The sequence below is a fragment of the Electrona antarctica genome (assembly GCF_951216825.1).
Source record: "Electrona antarctica genome assembly, chromosome: 16".
Classification (NCBI taxonomy): domain Eukaryota; kingdom Metazoa; phylum Chordata; class Actinopteri; order Myctophiformes; family Myctophidae; genus Electrona; species Electrona antarctica.
The window spans coordinates 14,824,473-14,850,467 of record NC_136797.1 but is presented as its reverse complement, the minus strand read 5'-3'; the positions used below and the strand labels follow the sequence as shown (position 1 = coordinate 14,850,467).

At 44.6% G+C, this 25,995-nt stretch overlaps 1 protein-coding gene across 5 annotated transcripts in view; it reads left to right on the top strand.

Annotated features, from left to right (window-relative positions):
• Positions 1-25,995, top strand: part of LOC306939814 (retinoic acid receptor RXR-alpha-A) — a 329,786-nt gene that overhangs the window by 155,454 nt on the left and 148,337 nt on the right. For all 5 annotated transcript variants that reach the window (XM_079524536.1, XM_079524535.1, XM_079524538.1 and 2 more), the window contains one exon: positions 17,339-17,455. In XM_079524536.1, the coding sequence (XP_079380662.1) occupies positions 17,339-17,455 (117 nt within the window). The remainder of the gene's footprint in view (positions 1-17,338; positions 17,456-25,995) is intronic.

The window sequence follows — 25,995 nt, the reverse complement described above, 5'->3', positions numbered from 1 at the left end:
ATAAATAGTACGCTAGTACATTACCCCCAACATAAAAGGGCTGTTGGACAGTAGTGTATTATTATTTCATGAAAGACCAGTTAATCCCTGTCCTCACTGTTTTCTTTCTATGCAAGACATATTTGTAGTTATTGGTTTCTATCAGCTCTGTTATGTATTGTATTTAGATCTCTTGTGCTCTCCGTTTGAGTAAGCAGAGTTCAGTAACTCCAGCTGTAGTTATTGGTTTCTATCAGCTCTGTTATGTATTGTATTTAGATCTCTTGTGCTCTCCGTTTGAGTAAGCAGAGTTCAGTAACTCCAGCTCCAGATGGTTTTGCTTCAGCCTACTGTAATGCCTCTTAACTTAATATTTATTAGATTCACACAACACACAACATGTACCATTTCCCTCACCCCATCTAACACTTTTTGGTGTTAGCATTATGTTATGCTTTAGCTATTGAAAAATAGCAGATCTACAAGCTCATAGCGTGCCACCGAGTGGCACATGAAACCATAATACATTTTTAGAATCTGATCTCAGGTCAAAATGGGTTAAACTTTAACCCATTTTGACCTGAGATCAGATTCTAAAAATGTCTTCTATATCCTGACAGTTTTCTGAAAAAGCTATGTTTCTATGTCAGTCGTTCTTCGATTTTTCAAAAATATCAGACCTACAAGCTCGTAGCGCGCCACTCGGTGGCGCGCTATGAGCTTGTAGATCTGCTATTTTTCAATAGCTAAAGCATAACATAATGCTAACACCAAAAGGCGTAGTATGCTAGATACTGTACTACTGTTTTTTAGAAAATGGACATTAACTGAACGTCATCTTTCAACTCCACTATTTATTATGGTTTCATGCATCAGAAGTATTATCATCTTTCCCACCACGGACCGAAGTTGCTGAAGTTGCAAATTAGAAACTGTTGTACTAACCAACCACTATTGTGTTAGTTTATCAACTTAAAAAAAGTGCAAAATCATAGATATCGCACTTACAGAGTGGAAACTTTGTTGATTTGATTAGGAAAGAGGATTTGGGTGTACAGTCAGCGTATGGTACAATCCTCGGTATTAATTTAAGTCCGTAATTTAAGCCACCTGCTTGGATGAATCTTTACACTCTAACGAACGCTGCAGATTGTACTGTGTGCAGTGGGTGGGTACTACTGCGTAGCAGTACTTGTACATGGCCTCAGTGACCTGTGTGGAGCTAAACAACAGAGCGTGTAGGAGGATTTAAAGGTGTAGTGAAATTTAAAAAAAATCACACTTTTAGACCATATCCGTCATCATATGGGCATACCTAACAATGGATGCCAATTATTTTTTGTGTGTTTTTATATCAAAAGTCCATAAACGAAAACGTACTGCGTGATGACGTGTCGAGGCCCACATCAATAAAAGCCAATAAAAATGAAGCTCACCAGTTTGATTCCCATTGCTTCATTGTCCTCCAACACAGCTTTGCTTTTTTGAGTTTTGATTAAAGAATTAACTACTCCCGTTTCTAATCCCATTCAAGATGACATCCAGACAGTGCATTACTCATTTTAAACTTAATCATCACGCTAAAATATGTATATAGGTTGTGTATAGGTTAGAAATAATCCCCTGGCTTTGCCCCAACCTGTCACTTTGTTTACAAACGAAGCCGCACGTGAGAGGAAGTCACAGACTTGGAGGCCCCATATCCTGGAGGGATGCGACGCTCTGATTGGTTCAGAAACTTCAGAGCCAGCGTTTCAAGCTGAAACTTCAAAATAAAATGCCAATCCAAAAAAGCAGAGTGAACAAATGATAATGCAAACCTTCCTTTTACCATGCATGCCTGGACCTTGATCCACCGATGTGGGCCAGACAGAACGCACAGTTCCCTGAGCAAAGAGAGAGACTTTGTGTGTGTGTGTGTGTGTGTGTGTGTGTGTGTGTGTGTGTGTGTGTGTGTGTGTGTGTGTGTGTGTGTGTGTGTGTGTGTGTGTGTGTGTGTGTGTGTGTGTGTGTGTGTGTGTGTGTGTGTGTGTGTGTGTGTGTGTGTGTGTCCTTGGTGTTCATGTCTGTCCCCTATGTCCAAGTGTCTGTGTAGCAGTGTTGTTTTTGGCAGCAGATTTAGATTTTAGTTTTAGTCGTAGTCTCTTGAATGGTTTTCATTTAGTTTTAGTTACATTTTAGTCACCCGGAATGTTTTAGTGTTAGTCTAGTTTTAGTCGACTAAATGTCATAAGATTTTAGTCGACTAAATCTACAGTTGATTTAGTCGACTAAAATGTATTTTGGCGGGCCTTGATGACTGTTTTTACACTTGCTGAAAATAGATCTAAGTCGGTGCAACGCGTTGTGAGCTTGTAGATCGGCTATTTTCAGCATGCAACCAAGTGTAAAATTACTTATACTGGATCTCTTGTCCACTAGTCCCTTCCTAACATTTTAGTCTATTTTTTATTTGTTTGACGAAATTGTAAATATATTTAGTCTTAGTTTTAGTCATCATAGCTTGGTTTTTATTTAGTTAACATTTAGTTTTCGTCAGCGGAAAAAGGTAGTCGGCGAACATTTTTCGTCTTAGATTTAGTCGACGAAATCAACACTGCTGTGTAGCCCCGTTTGGAACCTCACTCACCCTCCGCTGTTGGCTCGGAGAAGAGCTTCCGTAGGAAGGTATCCATGTATAGGGTGGAATGGGGAGAGCCCTCCAAAAGCAATGGAGAAAAACCCTTTTCGCAGTATCGAATCCAAAAAGTAAAGGTATTTCTGACGAGCTCCAGATGATAAACTTAATTAGGACCGGAAAGTAACGTTTTTTTAAAGCGGGGTGAAACGACTGCTTAAATCAGGCTCTAATTGCTTATTTTAGTCAGCCTGTGGCCAGTCAACCCCCGTCCCACATGCGCAGTACAGCTTCCCTAAGATTGCACTGGGAAAACATGGTATACTGGTTGGTTCACCATGTTCTTAAAAAAAAAAATTACTTTCCTGTTCTAAGTTTGCTTTTTGGATACGATGCTGCGAAAAGGGTTTTCTCCACTGCTTTTGGAGGGCTCACCCCGTTTTACCCCCTATATACACGGTCGGATACCTTCCTATGGAACCTCTTCTCCGAGCCAACAGCGGAGGTGTGTGTGTCACTGTGTCCATGTGTCCCTGTATGCACCCGTGTCCCTGTGTGTCACTGTGTCCATGTGTCCCTGTATGCACCTGTGTCCCTGAGTGTCACTGTGTCCATGTGTCCCTGTATGCACCTGTGTCCCTGAGTGTCACTGTATCCATGTCCGTGTCCATACTTTGTTACTTGTGACTTGTCCATTGGCTGTTTTGTCCTGTGTCTATGTCTGTTTATCTCTGCGTGTAGATTCAGAATGTACAGTACTGTATGTATGTGCGTGTTTTTATTTGTTTACTTCTCAGTGTGTGCATTCAGAATATGTGTACAGTGTGCATGTGTTTACTTGTCAGTGTGTACATGCGGAATATACTGTGTGTGTGTGTGCACCTGTCAGTGTGTGTGTGTGCGTACATTCAGAATGTTCTGGGCTAAGGAGGAGATGTTGGAGGCGGTAGCTAACGATGTACTCACACATACAATAACACTGTACAGCAGCTGTGCGTGTGTATGTATGTGTGTCCGCGCGCGTGTGTGTGTGTGCATTGAGGAGGACAGTGCGGTTGTGCGTGGGCACATCCGTTGAGTCAAATTAGCAGGCTAACAGGAAGCGTACCTTCCTCCAGGACTCAGGCAGCGGGGTCATAGGTCACCATGGCTACACCGGCGCCGTGCTGCGCTTTGCTAGCCGTCTGCCGCGCAGTTCCTCCTCCACCGCCGCCCAAAATAGCCCCGTCTGGCTTTTAGTCCCCTAGTGCAGCGGTTCTGGAGGTAGTACTGTAGGTCCGGGGGACCATTCAGGACGGGAACCCCTTTTGGTGTTTTTAAGCATTATGTTATACTTTAGCTATTGATAAATAGCAGATCTACAAGCTCATAGCGCGGTAGGTCTGCTATTTTTTTGAAAGAATCGTGACAATGTGACGCAAATCATTGAATATATTATATTCTTTCAAAACGAACGTTTTTAACTCAAATCTTTGCTTCTTGGGGGACAACAACATATTTTCAAATGGGGGTCGGCGGCCAATTACATATATTTTCGGGGGTCCTTGACATGGAAATGTTTGAGAACGACTGACATAGAAACATAGGGTTTTTCAGAAAATGGAGTTCCAGGGGGTCCCCAGCTAAATAATATAGCATAAAAAATCAGCATAACCGCTTTAATCCCATATACCATTTAAAAAAACAATATATATATATAATAATAATTGAACGAAATCTGAAATATTTTTTTTTTTAATGTTTAAATTGCACAAAATGATGGGGGTTCATATTCATATATGGCCACGCGGGTGGCCGTATACAGTATATGAATGTGGGTCTCCAGAGTATACCACTGCCCCACACAGCGAATAATCACCACCCGCCACGTGTAAACTTTTTGCTGGATGTAATTCCCTTTGATGATTATGGACATCAGTTACAATCAGGGCAAGAAATGTGCTGCCTGTAAAAAGAAAATCACACCCGTGTGAACTGAGTGGTGCAACTCCCCTCTATTGGTTCTCTGTATCGTTCCAATTTGTATCGTTCCAATTTCAGTTCCTATTGGTTCTCTGTATCGTTCCAATTTCTTCTCTGTATCGTTCCAATTTGTATCGTTCCAATTTCTTCTCTGTATCGTTCCAATTTGTATCGTTCCAATTTCTTCTCTGTATCGTTCCAATTTTATCGGTCCAATTTCACAGCGCCCCTACTGGTACTCATGAGTCACACACAAACATAGGTTAACAGTCACAAAATAGGTGAACACCACAGACATTGCTGTTCCTTGGAGTGGTTGCACCACTCAAAAACACACCTGCAAACTTGTGATGCAACAATAAAGTTGAAGTTGAGTTGTGTATAGCCGTTGTCAGTGGGAATAAAAAAATAGCAGTTTTGACACTGAAGCTGAAGCGGTTGCAGGCTTGGGTGAATCCTACACACATTGCTGGATAAATCTCCACCCGCTATCTATTAAACCAAAGCCCATAAAACAGTTCTCTCTCCCTTCCTGCATGGGGCTGCCTGGCGCTGATATTTGGGCAGGGGTGGAATGAGCCAGTGTGTGTGTGTGTGTGAGTGAGCTGTGCCAAATGCTGCTGGCGTGGGCAGACAATCCGTCATGTGAGTGGCTACTGTGGAGATCTCGCCCAGGGATAGTGGATTCTTAAATGCTTCCTTGTGTCCGTTCCCCTGGTCAAAGGAGCGTCCCCCCCCCCCTCGCAGCTCTTCTGAGTCCAATAACGCAAATTTGATTAGAGTCGTTTTGCCCCGAGAAGAAGCTGCTCCCAAGGCGGCATTGAGGCCCTTTTGTCTCCCGGTTTGCCCTGGAGAGAAAGGGCCTGACGCACAAGCACAAGCAAGTCTTTGAACCTTCCCCGATCTTCTCTCCCCCTCTAACCTCATTTACCTTTCTGTCTGTCTCTCTGTCTGTCTCTCTCCTGTAGGGCTGTCACCATTATGACGTTTTATACTTGACACTTGATTGTCTCTCGAATTACTTGCCTTTCTTTTTCCTCCTTGCTTGCCTCTTGAAGAGGGCGGTCGCATTATGCCCCCTCCCCCCTCCCTCTCTGTCAATACCCCCCACACTAACTCTGCCTACCCCCCCCCGAGCCCCCCCCCCTATCCTTTTTCTTTTTTCTGATGCAAGTGGAGAAATCAGTGGCGGCGCGCACAGTCGCAGCGGCCCAGTGCACTCCCAGCACATCATAATTTCGTTGTACCTGTACCTGTTACAATGACAATAAATCTATCTATCTATCTATCTATCTATCTATCTATCTATCTATCTATCTATCTATCTATCTATCTATCTATCTATCTATCTATCTATCTATCTATCTATCTATCTATCTATCTATCTATCATTGCGATTGACACTTTTAACAGTTTAGCTGCATAACCCGGCGTTTGCTGCTGCATAATACGCTAAACCCGCTATTTGTTTTATGTGTTTAATTCGCCGTTTTGTAATAATTTAAAAGAAATAGCGTATTTGTCGCGGACCTGGTGGTGACGAGGCGGACGCGTTATGATGAACGTAACCCGGAAATCAACCGACCGCCGGCTTGCAAGGGCTTCTGGGAAACTGAGTCCAAAGTAAGCTTGTAGATCGGCTATTTTCAGCAAGTGTAAAAACAGTCATTACGACGGCATCAAAATACATTTTAGTCGACTAAATCAACTGTCGATTTAGTCGACTAAAATCGTATGATATTTAGTCGACTATAACTAGACAAACACTAAAACATTCCGGGTGGCTAAAATGTGACTGAAACTAAATAAACTATTGAAGAGACTACGACTAAAACTAAAATCTAAATGTGCTGCCAAAAACAACACTGGACACATGTCCATAAATCATTAGCTGGTACCATAGGATTAGCATCAAAGTGAGCTTTACCACATGAACCGTATAGTGTCCCTATTCTGGCTTTCTGGGGGGCGAACCTTCGGCAAAAATAGCCTGATCTAAACCCTGAGTCACAGCACGTCGCAACTGAGCTTGTAGATCGTCCATTATCGGCAAAGAGGTTTGGTGTGGAGGGGGTGGAGCGGCGGACCTAGGAGAAAGCCCTGGGGGACCCAGGCCAACTAAATATATAGGGTTTAGGTGGTTAAGCCCCAGTGCTTTGTAATATGGGGCTTTGACAGTGTGTTCCAGTCCGGCAAGGGAAACACATCCCTGTGGGAAAGGGAGGGTTGCATCGGGGGAAGAACGAGAAGTTCACGGTCAAAGTCACTTAACACACAGGAGAGTGGAGTGGCTGGTACATGGTTGCTCAATATATTAAAAAGTATCATGGCAGTACAATTAAAAAAAAGAAAGACAATCTGACGAGAAAAAGAAAAGAAAATGTATGAGTACGGATTCGTAAATGGTTCGTTTATATAGCGCCTTTATCCAAGGCGCTTTACATAGATTGTGCATTACATTCACACACACATTCATAGTCATACACTGGCGGAAACCATGCAAGGCACCAACCAGCACATCAGCAATAAGCGGTTCAGAGTCTTGCTCAAGGACACTTCGACACTAACTCTGGGGGAGCCCACAGGGTTTGAACTGGGAACCTTGCGGTTACCATCCATCCAACCACTCTACCCCTGAGCCACCGCTGCCCCGGATTTAAAGTATCATTTGAGGTGTCTGCAGGCTCAATTGTGCATTGGCTACTAGCCTGCCGAATATCTTAGATTGGTAGGTCCAAGTGGGGAGGGGGGGAGGGGGGGGCTGCCAAAGAAGAACATCCTGCTGTCAATCAAGCTAAGCCACACTTGGAAGTGCCTCAGTCATAACCCCAGTGTCAACAGCCTCTGTGGAGCGCCATCAATATTTAATGAATGTTTACATATTTTCTGGTGAAAAGCACATAAGCTAAGTGGTTGCTCGGGTCCGCGAGGCTGTGCTGCACAGGGACGGCGTGCTGTTGAGGGGAGGCTTAACAGCTTTTTTCGACAATAGTTTTCTGTTGTGGTTTGCCGTCTTACTTTCTCGTGGTAAAGTATAAAATGTTATCCCACAGTGCACGTATGCCGTTCTCCAAGGTTGGCCAACCTTTTATGTTGTTCAGGGAGAACTGGAATTCATCATGAATAGAAAGTTGTGTTTTTTGCTTCACGAATGTGTGTTATGTGTTTACTGTGTGTGAGTGTTGTTGATGTTTTGGTATGCTTTTGTATTTTCGTTTTACCTTGGGTATTTCAAACTTTTAGCCACAAGACCGGCATTCTCCCCCCCCCCGCCCCCGAAGGATAGCCACAGTTTACGTCAGTTGAAGTAGACAGTGTTTGGTCCTTGGCTATACGAAAGTCTTAATTCGTCATGTTCTACTGTATTCTGTATTCGACGAGTGAATAAAGAAGAGCCAGTTTTGCCCTTGGGTCACGGGTTGTATAGTCAGACATGTGTAATAGATAATGCACCTACTGCAGTGTGCACCAAAAGTCAGAGTTTCACAAAGGTCATCTTTGTCAGATCCGCCTATCATACAAAGATGCCTCGCGGCTTCGAGTGACACACCAGGGCAACTGCCACTTTCATTATCCTGAGACTATGTGAAAGTGCAGACTCAATTTGAGACAAAGTAGAAGGCCATTTTGTCTACAAGAGCCGCTACACAAAAAGGTGTTCTTGTTCATTTCAAAAGCGTCTCAGTTTGGGTCTCGCAAAAACACAGTTAATAAGTCATTCAATAAAGCTGTCCAGTTAAGGGTTTATTGCCTGTGCCGCAGACCTCAAACAGAAGTTGGTATTGTGACTTTGAAGGAGAAAAAAAAAAGAAGGGGAAAAAAACAAAACATGCATGTTGCAGTTTTTAGTCACTTTTGTATTCATTTTGGTGAGGGCTAATCATAACACAGACCTCTTGTGTAGGAGAACTGTAGTCATTATGATAAATATGACCCTAACTTTAGCACTTGTTGTGCCTCAACCTGGACATTATGTCTTCTAGCCAAGGCCGTCGCTGGCATCAGCTTCTGTAGATTTGGTCTGACCTTCGTTCAGGGCTAAAAGAAGTCGTCAGGTGACTCATGTTAACCATGGCAGTCTTTCCTTACTAATTCATCCAAGGCAAAACAGATGACGGTATACCGAGAATCTGCAGCCAGAGAGTCCAGAGTGTGAGGAGCTCTTTTTTTTTTATATTCAGGAAGAAGCCACACTCCTCTAGATTTTGGGTGCGAGCCTATATGGTCTTCTTGGGGTTTGACACAGAATACCATATGAAATGGTTATGGTGCAACTGGGGCCTGTAATTCCCTTGAAAGCCAATACCCTCGTTCACCCTATGGGGTCACCAAGCGTCCTGGGACCCAAGCTCACTGGACTTACTCTGGTTGACCTGTCCTGTCACTGGATTGGCTGCTTGGGGACCCCAAAGGTCTCAGTGGTGGGTCTAGTTGGGTTTGGAATTTCAGTCCAGGCTATAGTTTCTGCACGCACGCACGCACGCACGCACGCACGCACGCACGCACGCACGCGCACACACTTAGGGGGAGCGAACACCATAGACTCACAGGCTTAACACTAGAGAAAACACACCAAACTCAACATACTTTCACTCACATAGCCCGTCCAATGAACTTAGTATGCACTTAGACCTACCTACAGTAGCGTAGCCTTGGCTTTGTGAGGGATAAAGGCGTGTTTAAAATGTGGCTTGTTGTTCTTATTTTTTACGTGCTACGTGTTGTGAGCTTGCAGATCTGCCTTTTGTTTTTGGCACACAACGCAGGCGTGCAATTAGTATAAATCCGGCTTAAGGTGTGTTAGACCCGCAGCTACTGTCAGAGGCTAGCACCAGTTGTTGGGATAATGAGAGGCTGCATTATGTGATTAGCACGTTTCCAAGTGGAAAGCAAACATCGGGCGGTTCATTGAGTGCTGGTGACACTTGATGGTCTGTGCTTATATATCAGGCACTAATTAGAAAACAGCAGCGCAACCTGGCCTGGGCCGCGGCGGCTGAGCGGTCCAGGCACCTAGAGGCCGGTAATCCAGCCTGACGGCGTGCCCGTAGGTTCGAGTCCCGAGCCCGTCAGCCCGTCAGCCCCCCATCCCCCCCCCCTTTCCTGTCACATTACTGTACCCTATCAAATAAATGCAAAAAAAAGCCATACAAATATAAATATATAATATATAAAGTAAACCGCGCAATCCTGGTTCCATTGAAGTCGGAGACCTGTGTTGCATTTCTGTAGCCTCTGCCTCTTACTAGCTTCCCGTCTCTCCTGTCAAAATAGAAGCAGAAACTTTCCAAAAGAAAATGAATAAATACAGTAAAGCAGCATGAAATGCAACGTTGTAATGCAGACGTGAGGCGCCGGTTTAGGCTTGTGATCCCTTCCCATCCAGATGTTTTTTTCCCCACTCCCCTTTTCATGTAATCATATTATTTGGGAGTTAACTGCGATTTCATGATTCAAGGACAGCTTCGGCGTTGGCTATTCCGCTGGATATCAGGATTCGAGTGTATAGGCAGGGTGGAGGGAGGGCGGGGGGGGGGGGGGGGGGGGGTGGGAAAGTGCAACACAATGGTTCTTTCCTCTCAAGGACATGAGCAAAAAACAAAACAAAAACTCTCATGCAATCCCATCCCGACGCGTCCAAGGCTGCTGTCGATGAGGGACGACATGCAGTACAAATCCTGAGTGTGGAAGAGGAGGAGGAGGATAGGAGGGTTGTTGGAGTATTCAGTAGCAAATAAAGCTCTGTTTGTGCATCTCTCACGTACTTCAGAGTTGGGAGTCGCACGCCGAAGTTGAACGCACTGCAGAGGAGGGGAGAACCGCTGAAGGTGACTGGCGTTTACAGCGGTTACCCCAACCCCCCCAGACCCCCCTCCCTCCCTCCCGATTGGAGGCTCGTCCGCCGGTCCGTTTCTCCCACATGGGAAAGGCTTTTTTTTTTTTATTATGCCTGGAAGATGCATTAAGGGTCCAATGAACTTTGACCTTGGGCTTGATCACCCCGGTAACGCCAAACATGAACAATGGCTGTGGGCTTTAAAGAGGATGAGGCCGCCGCGGATCCCCGGAGCTCTCATAAATGCGTGAATGTATTTCAATAAAAAAGGCACAGGGACTCGGGTCATCTCGTAAAGCCCCGGTCTGTTATACCTAGTAGTTTGGTCGGTTATAACTTATAACCTAGCAGTGTGCGGACGGTGTTGCGCGCCAACAAAATAGCTGATCTACAAGCTCACAACACGCGGTGGCGCGACGTGTGGTGAGCTTGTAGCTCGGCGGCTATATTTTCGGCACACACACCATCGGGCACAAAGCCCACCCGCACTTTCAGTGATGTGCCAGAAGTGTCCGATGACGACAATAATTCACAAATATTCTCTCTCCTCTCTCTCTCTCTCTCTCTCTCTCTCTCTCTCTCCTATATATATTTGTGACTAAATTTGACTGAGGGACTGCCATTGGATTTTTTTGAATTTTCGTTTTATGAAAGCAGGGAATCATAGCTTCAAATTGACATATTGGTTGTTCAGTTTGACCCACCAGTTTTGGAGATATTGCTTATAGAGTAATGTCTTGCAGAAAAATGCGAGTTGAGAAAACCGGCTTGAAAGGTTCACTGCTGTGGTCTCTAACATTACACCTAGCTACATGTTTGGGCATTTATTTCATATTTACATGTCGATTTCAGCTCTGACACTTATTTCAGACATGCTCTAGTATGTGAAGAGTCTGCCTGTGCTATTAATTCATTTTGAAAAAAAAGTTTTTCTCCTCTGGTGAAAAGCTGTAATTTGCGCGATGGCAGTCTCTCAGTCAAATCTGGTCACATTTGTGTGCACAGAAACACTAACGTTGGAGTACAGAGGCAAATTTGACACACCTTTGTTTCATTAGCACATTGTCATGAAGACCCTTATTCATTTAGGCTTATATCATTACACGTCCCGTCTACTTTTTTCATTAGCGGAGCGTCTTAAAGGCCTCGCCTTCATTAGTGCAATGTTGTAAATTCTGTACGGTGGTTTCATTAGCGTCCTATCTTTAATGAGGAAACCCCCAGTGTGTTTACATTGCTCTGATCCCCCCACCCCCACCCCCACCCCCACCCCCACCCAATAGCCAGTGAGGATAATGCTGATTGGCTGTTGGTGGGGTGTAAGAGGCGGGGCTGGGGGGGGGGGGGGCAAGGGGGGGATGTTTGAGCTTGTCTTGTCCCCTGAAGATCGGATCATGCGGTTATTAGCGCCAATGAGATCCTCCTCCTCCTCCTCCACCGCTCAGGAAGTAGAAGAAAGAGAGGGAAAGCAAAGAGACGGAAGGGAGAGATCAAAACATGTCTGTAATCAAGAGCCTTATTTGCTACAGCTGAGTAGACGGGCCGGGGCACTGTACTGTACTGTACTGTATGTGTGTGATAAAGAACCTTGTTAATGACAAGACATGCCTTAACTTACCTTAACTTACTGTACGTCCTCCTCGTCCCCCCAAACTTGTATGTACATGTTGGAAGAGCTTCTGCTTTGCTGAGCGCGCTCTCATCGTTTGCTCCAAGGTCTGGAAAAATGAAGACCCCCTTTTTGTTGACATTGATTTGTAGCTGCTAAAAAGAAAAAGATGGGTATTTGGAAATCCATTCCCCCTCCCAGCACCCCCCCCCCCCCCAAAAGCACATACTTTTTTCATCAGAGATAAGCCCGATGTTGTGAGCCTATTTACGACGGAATATAAATTATAATCGATAGAAGTAAGGGAGTATGGGTCTTTTTTTTATAGGCTCTGTTCTGCGTTGCATTCATAATGGTGGATACGGTTACTCTAAAAGGGTTGTTTATGAAATCAGCTGAAACATTGCAATGTTGCAATATGTCTAAGAATGATATGTTATTTTCTTTCCCCGTCGGATGCCTTTGAGATGCATTTGTCCCAGATGATGTTTTAAAAACACAATGCTTTGTTTTCACTGCGTGTTGGGCGCAGTTCTCCCACGGTTCCCACAGTAGGTGAAAGTCTTCTATACTATAGCATTTCTCAGGCCCATGGGGAAGGTTATTCCACTGGATGGTTGGCAGACCAGGGTTCTTGTTTTTTTGGTTCACTCCTGTCTGCTTCATTTACCCGTGATTTTTTGGAAAAGCCCAACTTGACTGGGAGCCTTGGCTCATAATGCTAACGCAGTAATGGCCAGCGACATCACTCGGAGCCCTATGGCGTGTGTCATTGTGTGCCCTTCAACCCCATTATGCAACCATAAATGTGCCTTGCTCCTGGAGGATTGATTTGTTTGGGCAAGAAGACGAGGGGGGAAAATCGTGTCCCCGAGTAAGTATTACTGGCTGGACCAAGACCGGGTCCAAAATAAATGTTCCCAGGATTCGGGCCAGTCAGGTGCAGCCTGCTACTCTTGGAACGGACTCGTTTTTTAGGCTTTTTCCCCGAGCGTTAACTTATGCTTGACAACAAAAGTGCAACATCCTGAAAAAGAACAATCAATCCGTCACACACATAAGTCACGTAGCTCAGCCCCGCTGCTTGCTCCTTTCTCAGGCTCCGCTTCCGCGCCGTTGCGCGTTGCCAACATAAATTTTCATTGCATCTCACTCGACTCGGGCTGGTCTTCTTGGATACACTCTTAACATCCCCCGATGCTTTATGATAGCGATTAAACTTTATTGTGTCTTAGAGCCCATGCCGTAGACCTGTGGGACGCCTTTGCACTCATGTCAATAACATTAGCATTATTGCGCTGTCCAAGACATGTCATCGGCAAAACGTCACATTGAGTTTAACCACTTGAGCCCTATATTTATTTAACCCATTCTGGGCGGGAACCCCTTTTGGTGTCTATTGAGAAATAGACACATTTTTGAAAAATCGAAGAACGACTGACATAGAAACATAGCTTTTTCAGAAAACTGTCAGGATGTGGAAGACATTTTTAGAATCTGATCTCAGGTCAAAATGGGTTAAAAAAAATAGACCACATACAAGCTCACACTGTGTCGCTTCGCTGGCTATTTTTTGCTATTTTTCAACAACTATTTTCGACAATATATAATATAATGACATTCATTAAATATATCGGATGCCAGGTTGAAGCAAATGAATGTCCACTGCTGGGAGAATCATGTCTTCGTCCCTCAGTTGTGTTTGCAGACTATAATATGTTAATGAGTCACTAAAAAAAAAGACTCCAGTCTATTTTCATGCATGGAGAATGATCTCAGTTTTCCTTGTTTTCCTCGCGTCCTGCTGGATCACACTTGTAACTGCATGACGGTTCGGTCCCTGAATTCATCCGCCACACTAATCAAAAGCATGGAGGAATGCATTTGACAGGATACATGCCCACCTACCCAAAGCATGCACGCACGCACACACACACACACACACACACTGACACATTGTCCCAGCTGCACAATGTGCACAATGTTATATTCTCATAATACATTATGCGTGGACACACACACACACACACACACACACACACAAATAAACACATTATTATCTATTTCTCCCGCTCTGTCTCTTGCTTTCACTCTCTCTCTAGGCTCACACACACGCAAACACACGCGCACACACACACACACACACACACACACACACGCATGCACGCACAGAGCAACAGCATCCTGGACAGCTTATCATGGGGAACTAATTCAATATCCCTTTGCCTGTTTAAAATGTCATTCTCTGAGCTCATCTGGAGTGACATGTTTTTCATGGTGGAAAGGAAGCTGCTTTCTTGGGCTCAGAACTCTATGGCGTGCATGCGTGCACGTGTGTGTGTGTGTGTGTGTTTGTGTCAGTATTCTTGATGTTTGCTGAAAATCTAAAGGTCCTCATGAGGAAGGAATAAAAAAGATCAGGCTGTGTGGAGATGTGCCGATTTCAATGACATCCGCATGAACTGCCCAGTCGATAAAAGACAGGACTAGAGTCTCAGTCCGGGAAATGTTAGAAGAACACAGAGAAGTTTCCAGATTCCCTAGACGGAGGCTGACCTGTCGCTCACAAAGCCAAATGCCACTCTCGGGTACGACCGTTAATTCCATTCGAGGGATCAGCCAGCGAGGACCGTAAATAAGTTGTTGATGCGAGCATAATATTGACCCGCTACGAGGTCAGAGGTTTTGGTGTGTTCGCAAACTTCACATGGTGTCGACACATTTATGGTGCATTCGGTGGTTGCTGGTCAACCTCATCTCCCTGCCTGGTTTTGAGCGGTGTCTTAACGGCTCCACTGTCTGTCTGTCTGTCTGTCTGTCTGTCTGTCTGTCCCACCCTTGAGTGTTCGTTGTCTTATAAACAAAATTAACTTGACATCATGAAGCACTTGAACTCAGAGGTTCTATATTCATTGTCATTCCTTTCGGAAAGGGCACAGATATAGGGCTCCATTTTCATCACCGGCTAAACCCCTTATCCCTAAACTTCTTTGCCTTTTTTTTTTTTACTATTTTGAAAAACATTTTTGAATAGTTCAACTAGCCAATCTACATTGAGCTTGTAGACTGGCCATTTTAACTATTGAAAAATGTTTTGCAAAATAGTAAAAAAAAAAGAAAAGGCAAAGAAGTTTAGGGATAAGGGGTTTAGCGGTGACGAAAATGGAGCCATCGTGTTTTCTATCCACCAAACAACCCGTCATATAGACTTAACTGTAAGAATACAGCTGACACTGAGGACGTACTGTTTCTCCTCAACGTTGTTTGCTATTTTTTTAAAACATCCCCCCCCCCCCCACTGGTAGGGATGATGTCAGTGACAGGGGTATGAAGGCTATGGTCCTGGAGGGGGTACGACACGACAGGCCACTCAGTTGCCCCCATTGTGCCAGATAATGACTTCCCTATTGACAATGACCCCCACTGACCCCCAGAGACAGACAGCAAGACGGCCTCCTCTCCTCCTCTCCCCCCCCCCCCAAGGCACCTCGGCCCAATTTGGCATTTGGCCCCACACAGAGTCCCGTCACCCTGGCCACCCCGTGGCCTCCCCTAATGCCACCGCCGCTCCCTGGCCGTCTGTCTGCAAGCATTGCCAAAACCTTTATACCAAACCTTTTGGAGATATCATATAGGCCTACATTTGGTGTCTTCCTGGGACCCACACTTGAGAAAAATATATTATGAATTTACCACTTGAGAGCCCTATAGTGAAAATAGCCTAAATCTACATTAAGCTCCATCCACAACAGACAGGCAGCGCTTGTTTATCCCATTTTGGGGCGGGAACCCCTTTTGGTGTTTTAAACATTATGTTATAATTTTGCTATTGAAAAATAGCAGATCTACAAGCTTGTAGATCTGCTATTTTTGAAAAATCGTGAAAATATTTATATCAGAAAACTTTAGAAGATTTTTTAAAAATTTCGATGTCAGGCCTAAATGGGTTATCATACTATCCTTGTTCATATATAACGCCATTTAGGTCGCCATCATGCTATATAACTTCATGTGATAATAATAATAACACTAAAACATTCCGGGTGACTAAAATGTGACTGAAACTAAATTAAAACTATTGAAGAGACTATGGGCCCTATTTTGCGTGTCTTAAGTACCAGGTCTTATGACTTAACTTAAGACCTGGAGGCGTGGTCAATGCTGTTTGGCCACTCAGAATAGCCAAATGGCATTGATCACGCCTCCAGGTCTTAAGTTAAGTAATAAGACCTGGTACTTAAGACACGCATAATAGGGCCCTATGACTAAGACTAAAATCGAAATGTGCTGCCAAAAACAACACTGCCCCTAATGAGCACGCTGAAAGCTCACACACCTGTAGTGAAGGTATAGCCGCTCTGCAAGCTCACAGAGTGTGCACACACACACACACACACACACACACACACACACACACACACACACGCACACGCTCACAAAGACAGACCCTCTTCTAGACGTCTCTGCCTCTTATACTAGCCACGCCATGACAACAGCAGCAAGCCAGAGCTGTGTTGTCTTGGTAACCACTTTCTATTCCGACAAACAGCCGCTGCTAGTTTGATCATTCCTGTTGTTATGGTTAATAGGTGTCAAAACTCAAGACTTGATGTGGTTAAGTGATGCAGAGAGAGGCTTAAATGGCTTTTTGATTACAAGGTATTTGCGTTTTGCTGATTATTTAGAAGAAGGCCGCTTTGGTTAAGAGAACAAAGAGAGCATATACTTGATATGTTTGTTTTGGCTCTTGTTGGCTCACGCAAATAATTATTTAAAAAATGTCTTTGTGTAAATCGTGCCTTATTGAGAAGTGTATGTAACCTAATTGTTTTTGTTGGCGTCTTAAAACGAGACACAAACTCGTGAAAAATGCATTAATTCATACATGCATACCTACTGTACGGGCAGTTTAATTCAGACGTAAAGTATGCAACCCTTTAACTTACAACCTGCCGCCGTCCCTATTTTGGTCATGCATTCTAGGTGAAATTCTATTAAAAATGTTAGAATGTTTTATTTATTTAGCCTTTTTTTATTTTTTTATCCGTTTTTTTAGATCTTAGTTGGGTTAACTCTATCTTGTGCCTTCCTTCATGTGCCTCCTATAGCCTGCCCTGCCCCCCCCCCCCCCCCCCCGTTCCCTTATGAATCATACTAAAGGTTAACACCAAATGGGCTGCTCCTAATCTGTATTGACATTCCTCTTCAACCATAATCAGGCTTCACCCGACGTGGCCCTCAGCGTCGCACATGATGGGTGTTTTAGTGTCAAGCCCCGTCTGGCTAACCTAACCTCTCTCTCTCTCTCTCTCTCTGTGTGTGTGTGTCATTAAAGGGTTCCTGAAGCCCCAGTGCTCCTTGGCTCCCCCCTCCCTGCAACGAGGCCGGTCAGGCGAAGGCTGTTCCTGTTTCAGCGGCATGTGTCACCTTCACCAGCGACGCCTATCCACAGGTAACAACCTGCCACTTGTTGTCTACGTCCGTGCCTCTTCCCCCCCCCACCCCGTAGGACCCCTCGTTGAACCCCAGGCTGTTGCTATGGGGGTCCCCCCCCCCCCAGCCAAAAGGACCCCTCGGTGAACCCCAGGCTGTTGCTATGGGGGGTCCCCCCCCCCAGCCAAAAGGTTGCTATCCACGGGGTAACAGCCTGTCGCGCGTTCGCTACGTTAGCTTGTTTGACGCAGGTTTTTCCAGCACAGCTAAATCGTTTTGTGTTCATTTCACTTTGAGGATTTTTGATTTTTTTGCCTTTGCAATGCATTGCCTTTTAATTTGTTAACTTTGTGCATATTTGATTTTGGAAAAAGATCTATACGTTTTGCATTACTTTTGAGGATACCTTTTTTTTTTTTTTTTTTTTTTTTTATGATCAGTACTTTATTTGGATTTTTTTACAAATACAGAAAACAGAAAAAACAAACACAAGCAACAACAACAACAGAATACGTATGCATGGACATTATGTAACTTTGAGGATTTTTGACTTGTCTTTGGTTAGCATGTGGTTGAATTCTTATTTGCATACTGAACATATTTGTGACATCGATCGGTTTTCTATCTAGTATTCTCACAGTTAGTCTCACAAATTGGGTTATTTTGCTGAAAAAACTGTGTTTGACTTACCTAACACACGTGTGTGTGTGTGTGTGTGTGTGTGTGTGTGTGTGTGTGTGTGTGTGTGTGTGTGTGTGTGTGTGTGTGTGTGTGTGTGTGTGTGTGTGTGTGTGTGTGTGTGTGTGTGTGTGTGTGTGTGTGTGTGTGTGTCATTTATTTCTTTAGTTGATAATCAATTAGGAAAAGGTTTATCTTATAGTAGTAATGATATAGTAGTAATACATTATTGTTTCTCATTTAGGACAAATGTTATTCATAAAAAATCATTCATGTAGATTGACCTAAAGAAAGTCCTCATGATTGTAATTTACTGCATTTGCGACTTTCACAAGGTCTACAAGAAATGGTCATCAGTATGTATTTATTTACTTCATTTACCACATTCATTTCTGAAACGGAGGAAAATATTGCTTGGTCTGCCGTGTAAACACACAAACGTGCATGCGGCATGCATGTGTGCGCGCGCATGACATTACAGTACTCAAGCTCCTGTCAAAGGTTTGGCTGTGGGGGCCTCATCTTAGGGCACTGGTGGTCAATCTGGTTTTAATGGTATATTTCCATGTGTAGCTCCACTGATGGACACGTTAACAGAACCCCCCACCCCAACTCCCCCCCTTTACACACAAACCTCAGTTACCCTGACTGGACAACAGGGTCAGTGTGACATCACTGTAGCTAAGTATTCATGATCCTGAATCTGTGGTAATGTGGGCAGTGAGTGGAGTGACAAGTGCTGTGCAGGACACGTGCTGCACGCGCTGGGCGGCGCTCGTCACTCTTAACCCAGAGGGTCCAACCCCCTCTTCCATGTCAGTGCTGTCAGTGCTGTCCAACCCCCTCTTCCATGTCAGTGCTGTCCAACCCCCTCTTCCATGTCAGTGCTGTCCAACCCCCTCTTCCATGTCAGTGCTGTCCAACCCCCTCTTCCATGTCAGTGCTGTCCAACCCCCTCTTCCATGTCAGTGCTGTCAGTGCTGTCCAACCCCCTCTTCCATGTCAGTGCTGTCCAACCCCCTCTTCCATGTCAGTGCTGTCCAACCCCCTCTTCCATGTCAGTGCTGTCCAACCCCCTCTTCCATGTCAGTGCTGTCCAACCCCCTCTTCCATGTCAGTGCTGTCCAACCCCCTCTTCCATGTCAGTGCTGTCCAACCCCCTCTTCCATGTCAGTGCTGTCCAACCCCCTCTTCCATGTCAGTGCTGTCAGTGCTGTCCAACCCCCTTTTCCATGTCAGTGCTGTCAGTACTGTCCAACCCCCTTTTCCATGTCAGTGCTGTCCAACCCCCTCTTTCCATGTCAGTGCTGTCAGTGCTGTCCAACCCTCTCTACCATGTCAGTGCTGTCCAACCCCCTTTTCCATGTCAGTGCTGTCAGTGCTGTCCAACCCTCTCTACCATGTCAGTGCTGTCCAACCCTCTCTTCCATGTCAGTGCTGTCCGACCCTCTCTACCATGTCAGTGCTGTCAGTGCTGTCCAACCCTCTCTACCATGTCAGTGCTGTCAGTGCTGTCCAACCCTCTCTACCATGTCAGTGCTGTCAGTGCTGTCCAACCCTCTCTACCATGTCAGTGCTGTCAGTGCTGTCCAACCCTCTCTTCCATGTCAGTGCTGTCAGTGCTGTCCAACCCTCTCTACCATGTCAGTGCTGTCAGTGCTGTCCAACCCTCTCTTCCATGTCAGTGCTGTCAGTGCTGTCCAACCCTCTCTACCATGTCAGTGCTGTCAGTGCTGTCCAACCCTCTCTACCATGTCAGTGCTGTCAGTGCTGTCCAACCCTCTCTTCCATGTCAGTGCTGTCCAACCCTCTCTTCCATGTCAGTGCTGTCAGTGCTGTCCAACCCTCTCTACCATGTCAGTGCTGTCCAACCCTCTCTTCCATGTCAGTGCTGTCAGTGCTGTCCAACCCTCTCTACCATGTCAGTGCTGTCCAACCCTCTCTTCCATGTCAGTGCTGTCAGTGCTGTCCAACCCTCTCTACCATGTCAGTGCTGTCCAACCCTCTCTTCCATGTCAGTGCTGTCAGTGCTGTCCAACCCTCTCTACCATGTCAGTGCTGTCCAACCCTCTCTTCCATGTCAGTGCTGTCAGTGCTGTCCAACCCCCTCTACCATGTCAGTGCTGCTGTCGCTGCTGTACGTAAGTCCAACCCCCCTCTTCCGTGTCAGTGCTGTCACCATTGCCCATTTGCAGACCGCGGCCATGTTTCCATCAGAGTTTCAGTAAAGCAATGTCCTGCTGCCTCCTGCATTGTGCTAATTCAAAACAGGTGGCAGTTGAGTGATATCTAACGAGCACTTCCAAACTCCAGCACTTAGAAAAATAATCACCTGCAAGGACACAAAGTAGCTCATAACATGTATACAGTGGATTTTTATGAAACAAACACTTTGAGGATAGAAAGAGAATAATTCAAGCTTTCCGTACAGCTGCAATGTTGGTGAGTTTGACGTTGTTTAATACAATTAGATAGGACTTTTCTGTTTGGATGAATGGGCTGCCATTGGAAGTTGCACCTTGGTAACACCTTGCCATTAACGTAAGATGGCCGCGGTCTGCATATGGAGAATAGACATATATAAAGGCTAGATGGCTCAAGGCGGAGACTCCGATGTAGTTCACCCGGCAAAGTTGTGGTTATTTAAAAAGTACCCCATAGACACAATGCTATGCTGCACCCCAGTAAGATGGCCGCCACGTAGCGATGTCGTGTTTCTATTGGTTCTACCGAGTGAAGACCCGCCCTCACTGCGGTTGCAGCCAATAGCAGTCGTTTCCGGTAGAATTCCAGGACCGGAAGTTCAAAGATTTGCCAAAAAACGTGACTTCTAACCGGTCTGTAGAAACCAATGCGGCTGGCTTTGTCCATTCTTTTTTAGGGTGAACATTTGGCGGAAATAGCAGATCTACAAACTTGTAGATCGAAGCTTGTTCAGCGAAAAAGAGCTTAGGTGTAGAGGGGAAAAGGACGGAACCAGGTTTAGACCACTGTGGTGGTTAATCTATTCAAATAGATGGTAATAGATGTTACCTACAATTGACACCGTAAAATATGTGTTCCAGGAACAAACACAACCTATTCCATTCCATAACATTTATTTTCTGAGAATGCTTAGATGACCTCGACCTGGGCCCAGCATGAACTGTGCAAACATGATTCTGTGTTTAATATTGGGAGTGCGTGTTGTTGGAGAAGTGAACTGAATGTTCCCCGCTTGAGGGATCAAGTTAAGTGATTATTAAATATCTTTCAGTCAAATCTGAGTGCCTGCCGTCACGGAAACTGCAAGTTATTAAACAAAGAAATCCGGTAAGTGTAGTAACTGATTCATTAGCAATTGTTATCATCTTGTCAGAAATGTAGGGGTGATACTGTAAGTGTAAGTTCCAACTCTAGTTCAGTTCAGAGTGAACTTTGTTGGCTTCACTCTGTGAGTGTTGTCAAAACTCTGGAAAATAGCACAGAATAGGTAATACAATAGACAAAATGGACTTAATAGTATTATGCAGAACATATAAATCAAGTAAAATAACAGTAACTCATGATGAATACACATCTGTCCGTGTGGTTCTAAGCAATGCTATGGACAGTACAGATAGATGCAAGACTCTGATCTAGAGAGGTGGATGCTGGGGTGGTGGAGGCAAAGAGTATACAACGGCAGTGTGTGAGGCAGCAATAGAGTAACGGTGATCAAACAAACTCATATTTAAATAAACCCCCTTGTTGTTGTGAGAATGGGCTGTGATTGGTGTGTACTGTAGAAATGTGTGGGTGATTAGAAATACCAAGAAGATGTTTTTCTGGCTGAAAACGCCAAAGGTGCTCGCCTAAAAAGGCTTCCAGACGGCAGAGTCGAAAAATATTTCAGCTCTTTGCTAGCTTAAAGATGGAGTGCCACGATTTTTTCCACCCTAAAACATGATCATCAGGTATTATTATAATATAAGGAGCAAGAACTTTTTCCAAAAAGTGTACAGTATTTGTTAAAATCATGCTTTTATGTGGACACGTCCACCAGTTCATTAAGTATGCCTGGTTTGCCTGGTGGGTGGTGATCCACCCGAACTGAAGCCGCACCCACAGCTGTAGTTGTATCATAAAGGGGGAGGGGTTAGGGGAGGGGCTGATAGTGTGATGTCACTATTTTACTGTTTATTTCATTGGCCCGTTTAACTGTCAAGGGTTCAGCCTCCAGGAAGAAACCCTAAATACAAAGTTAATACACCATTGCACATAAAAACGACTCCAGGGTGTCTAATGAAGTACTGTCACCTCATAGACACATGAAAAACTGGAAAAATACAAAAATTGTGGCACTCCATCTTAAAAAAAAGAAAAAAAGAAAAGACATCACATGTGAACGTGAGAGCGCAAACTAGCTGCTCAGTGCCTCATCATGCTGCTGGGGTTTCCAAAAAAAACCCAGTTTTTCGTTGTAAACAATTGGAAACATACGCTGCGCTCGCCGCTCAGGAATGGACCGTCTTGGTGGCCAGCGGCCCCTTAGGCTAATCATTCAGCAGACTGACGGCTGATTACAGCTGGGCCGTACGACTCCCACGTCCCGTATCAACTCAGGCAATGCTTCATTTATCTGTCAGCCATTGATCCTCTGATATGTTTATTATTATTAAAGCCTTTGGGTTTCATTGGAGCAGAAACTGAGAGCTGATACATAAATAACTAGTGGGGAAATGTGCGTGCAAAATCTCACGGAAATCACACGGATGTGTTCGTGATTTACGGCATTTTGTTCAAAACGGAGCACTCGTGCAAACTTTGAAAGCCAATCTTATCCAATCAGGATGGGAGTATGAAAAATCTGAAAGACCCGTTTTGTTGACTGGCTATAGAGCGTCGCAGTCCCGCCTCCTACCCTGGACCAGGAAATTAAACCTAATGCATTTTTCCCATAGACATTTCTTAAAGTATTTATTTAAAGACGGTTACGCCGCGGACAAAGCCAACTCGAGTCGTGACAACTCATGACAAACAATATTTTGGACCAAACAAATAATTACAAAGAAGAAAAACAACAAAAAAAGTGTTGTAACCTGCCGTTTTTTTCTTCTTTCTAATTATTTGTTTGGTCCAAAATATTGTTTGTGTTGTCATGAGTTGTCACGACTCGAGTTGGCTTTGTCAGCGGCGTAACCGTCTTTAAATAAATACTTTAAGAAATGTCTATGAGGAAAATGCATTGGGTTTCATTTCCTGGTCCAGGGTAGGAGGCGGGACTGCGACGCTCTATAGAGAGACCCTGAACCAATGTTTGGACTAAATCTGTAGGTGTAATGTTAAAAAAATGTGTTTTGCAAATATCGGCCTCCTGGTGGCGCTATAACAGGCCCATATAAAAAAATCTGGGTCAGAAGTTCAGCTCTGGCATCCAGGGAGTGCATATACAGTATGTGCAGAGTTTGGCTGTGATCAAGCCAACGGTGCCAGAGATTAGCTGTTCACAGACGGACACACGGACACACGGACGGAGTGTAAAACATACTCTCCCCCTGCCTTCGGCCTGGTGGAGACAATAATGTATAGTACAGTAGGTAGTACCAAGTAGTGTCCTATCTGTAGCCAGTGATGGCTTCTCCATCACTGATATGGAGAGGGTACCCGTCCCATGTAATAGTAATTATACTGTATATACAGTATCAGTGGCGTGCACAGACATTTAGAGGGGCAGGTGCTCAAGTGGAAAAAAGGGCACCTTGTGCAGCGCGTGGAACCGGCCCGGTTGCCTTAATAGTGTGAGATTTATAGATTTCGGGGCCTAAATAACATATTAGAAGCTTTTTTTATCAAGAATTGATCAATGTCACCATAGTGCACATACTGTACTGCCCCGGCACTGTGCTCTTCCTGCACACTATCTACATTATGTGTGTGCTGCAAAAAGGCTTGTAAAGAGAAATAATTCAGTGTCACCACCCTAACTCTAGGGGCGACTGTGGCTCAGGAGGTAGAGCAGGTCATCCAATGATCCATGGGTCGGCGGTTCGAATCCCGGCTCCTCCTGTCTACATGTCGAAGTGTCCTTGGGCAAGACACTGAACCCCAAATTGGTCCCGATGTGCTGGTTGGTACCTTGCATGGCTTCGGCCGCAATCGGTGTATGAAAGGGTGAATGTAATGCACAATCTATGTAAAGCGCCTTGGATAAAGGCGCTATATAAATGCACCATTTACCATTTATATTTATTTTAACTCTAAAGCAGGAGAAAATAACATGCATGAGAATACAAAGAGAAATGACTTTATTTTGTCTTGGTGTAAAAAAAAAGTGATTGAATAGAACAGACAGAACAGACAGGGGAGGGCAAAACAATTTGACGAACAAAAACAAATAGTTGATGGAAGCTAAAAAGAACCAACTACGGCCTTGCCTTCTCTTTCACAGGCAAATACTTTTTCATAGACGAGTCTCAGCATGATCCGTGAGGCGCGCGGAGGGTTTTCCGCCAGCCTCACCCCCATCTTTGTGTATTTTACGGGTGCTAGCTTGATTGATTGCAACATTTTTTACTGTCACAGCCTGCAGTGAGGGTGGACATGCTTCCTGAACAATTAGAGGCATCCGGATTGCGGATCGGATAGTCCCGTCGTGCTGTGTGTCTATAAAGGCTATTCTCTGTTTCTATTCTCTGTTGTTGTTGTTTTAAAGGAGAATTTCACACTAGAAGGCTTTCTTACCTTTATTTGTAGTTGTTACGTCCCCACCAAAGAGGTCCAGGTGTTATTTTGTGCAAAAGCGCATTATTGGCTATTTCCCCTACCATAAGCCCTCAATGAATTGAATTGAATTGAATTGAATTGAATTGAATTGAATTGAATTGAATTGAATTGAATTGAATTGGGTTTTTGTGCTAATTCGCTTATTTCCATCGCTCAAAAATCAATCAATCAATCATTTTGTATAGAGTATATTCTCTCTTCATAGTGTAAATAGTATCCCAAGCGGCACACTTTACTACTTATTTCAATGAAAATATGCGAATTAGCACAAAAACCCAACCCCCATTGAGGGCTTATGGTAGGGGAAATAGCCAATAATGCACTTTTGCACAAAATAACACCTGGACCTCTTTGGTGCGGACGTAACAACTACAAATAAAGGTAAGAAAGCCTTCTAGTCCGAAATTCTCCTTTAAGATGCAGACCATGTTGGAAAATGTGACGTGTTCTTATATTTTTATCTCATCGTCAACTAACTTAACCACTTTCAACGTTGATCTACATACAAGCTTGTAGATGAACTATTTGTCATATAAGTAAGCGTTGTCGAGCCATGGGGCCCATAGGGCATGCAGGAGCGTCTCTCCTGTTTCTGTAGCGTGAGGCAGCTTGATGTACAAGTACACCCCTGGACATTATGTACAAATACGCCACCCCTGGACATGACCGTAGTATGTCGACCCCTTGATGGTGAGTGCCAAGCAGGGAGGCACTGGGTCCCATTTTCCAAAATCTTTGGTACGACCCGGCTGGAGATCAAACCCCCGACCTTCCAGTCTCCGAGCAGACGCTCTAACCACAAGGCCACTGAGCTCGTCGTATACGATTAATTAAACCATCAAGTACTGAAAATAGTAGACGTACAAGCTCACAACGCGTCGCACAGCGACTGCAATTTTTCACCATATTTTCACCGGATATTCACCCGTTTTCGTTGGATGTTTGCCTATTGTTTTGTGCCCCAGAACAGGGATGCTAGTTTTTGTGGTTGCAGTGGTTAAAATTAACACGCAGAATCGTTTTCTTGGCATGTTTGTTCAGAACTACAATAATTTAGTGAGTGCACTGTTAATGTGCTGTTAGCAAGTCTGTTAAACGCTCTCTTGAGCGAGCGGGCGAAGAGAGAGAGCGGGGTGT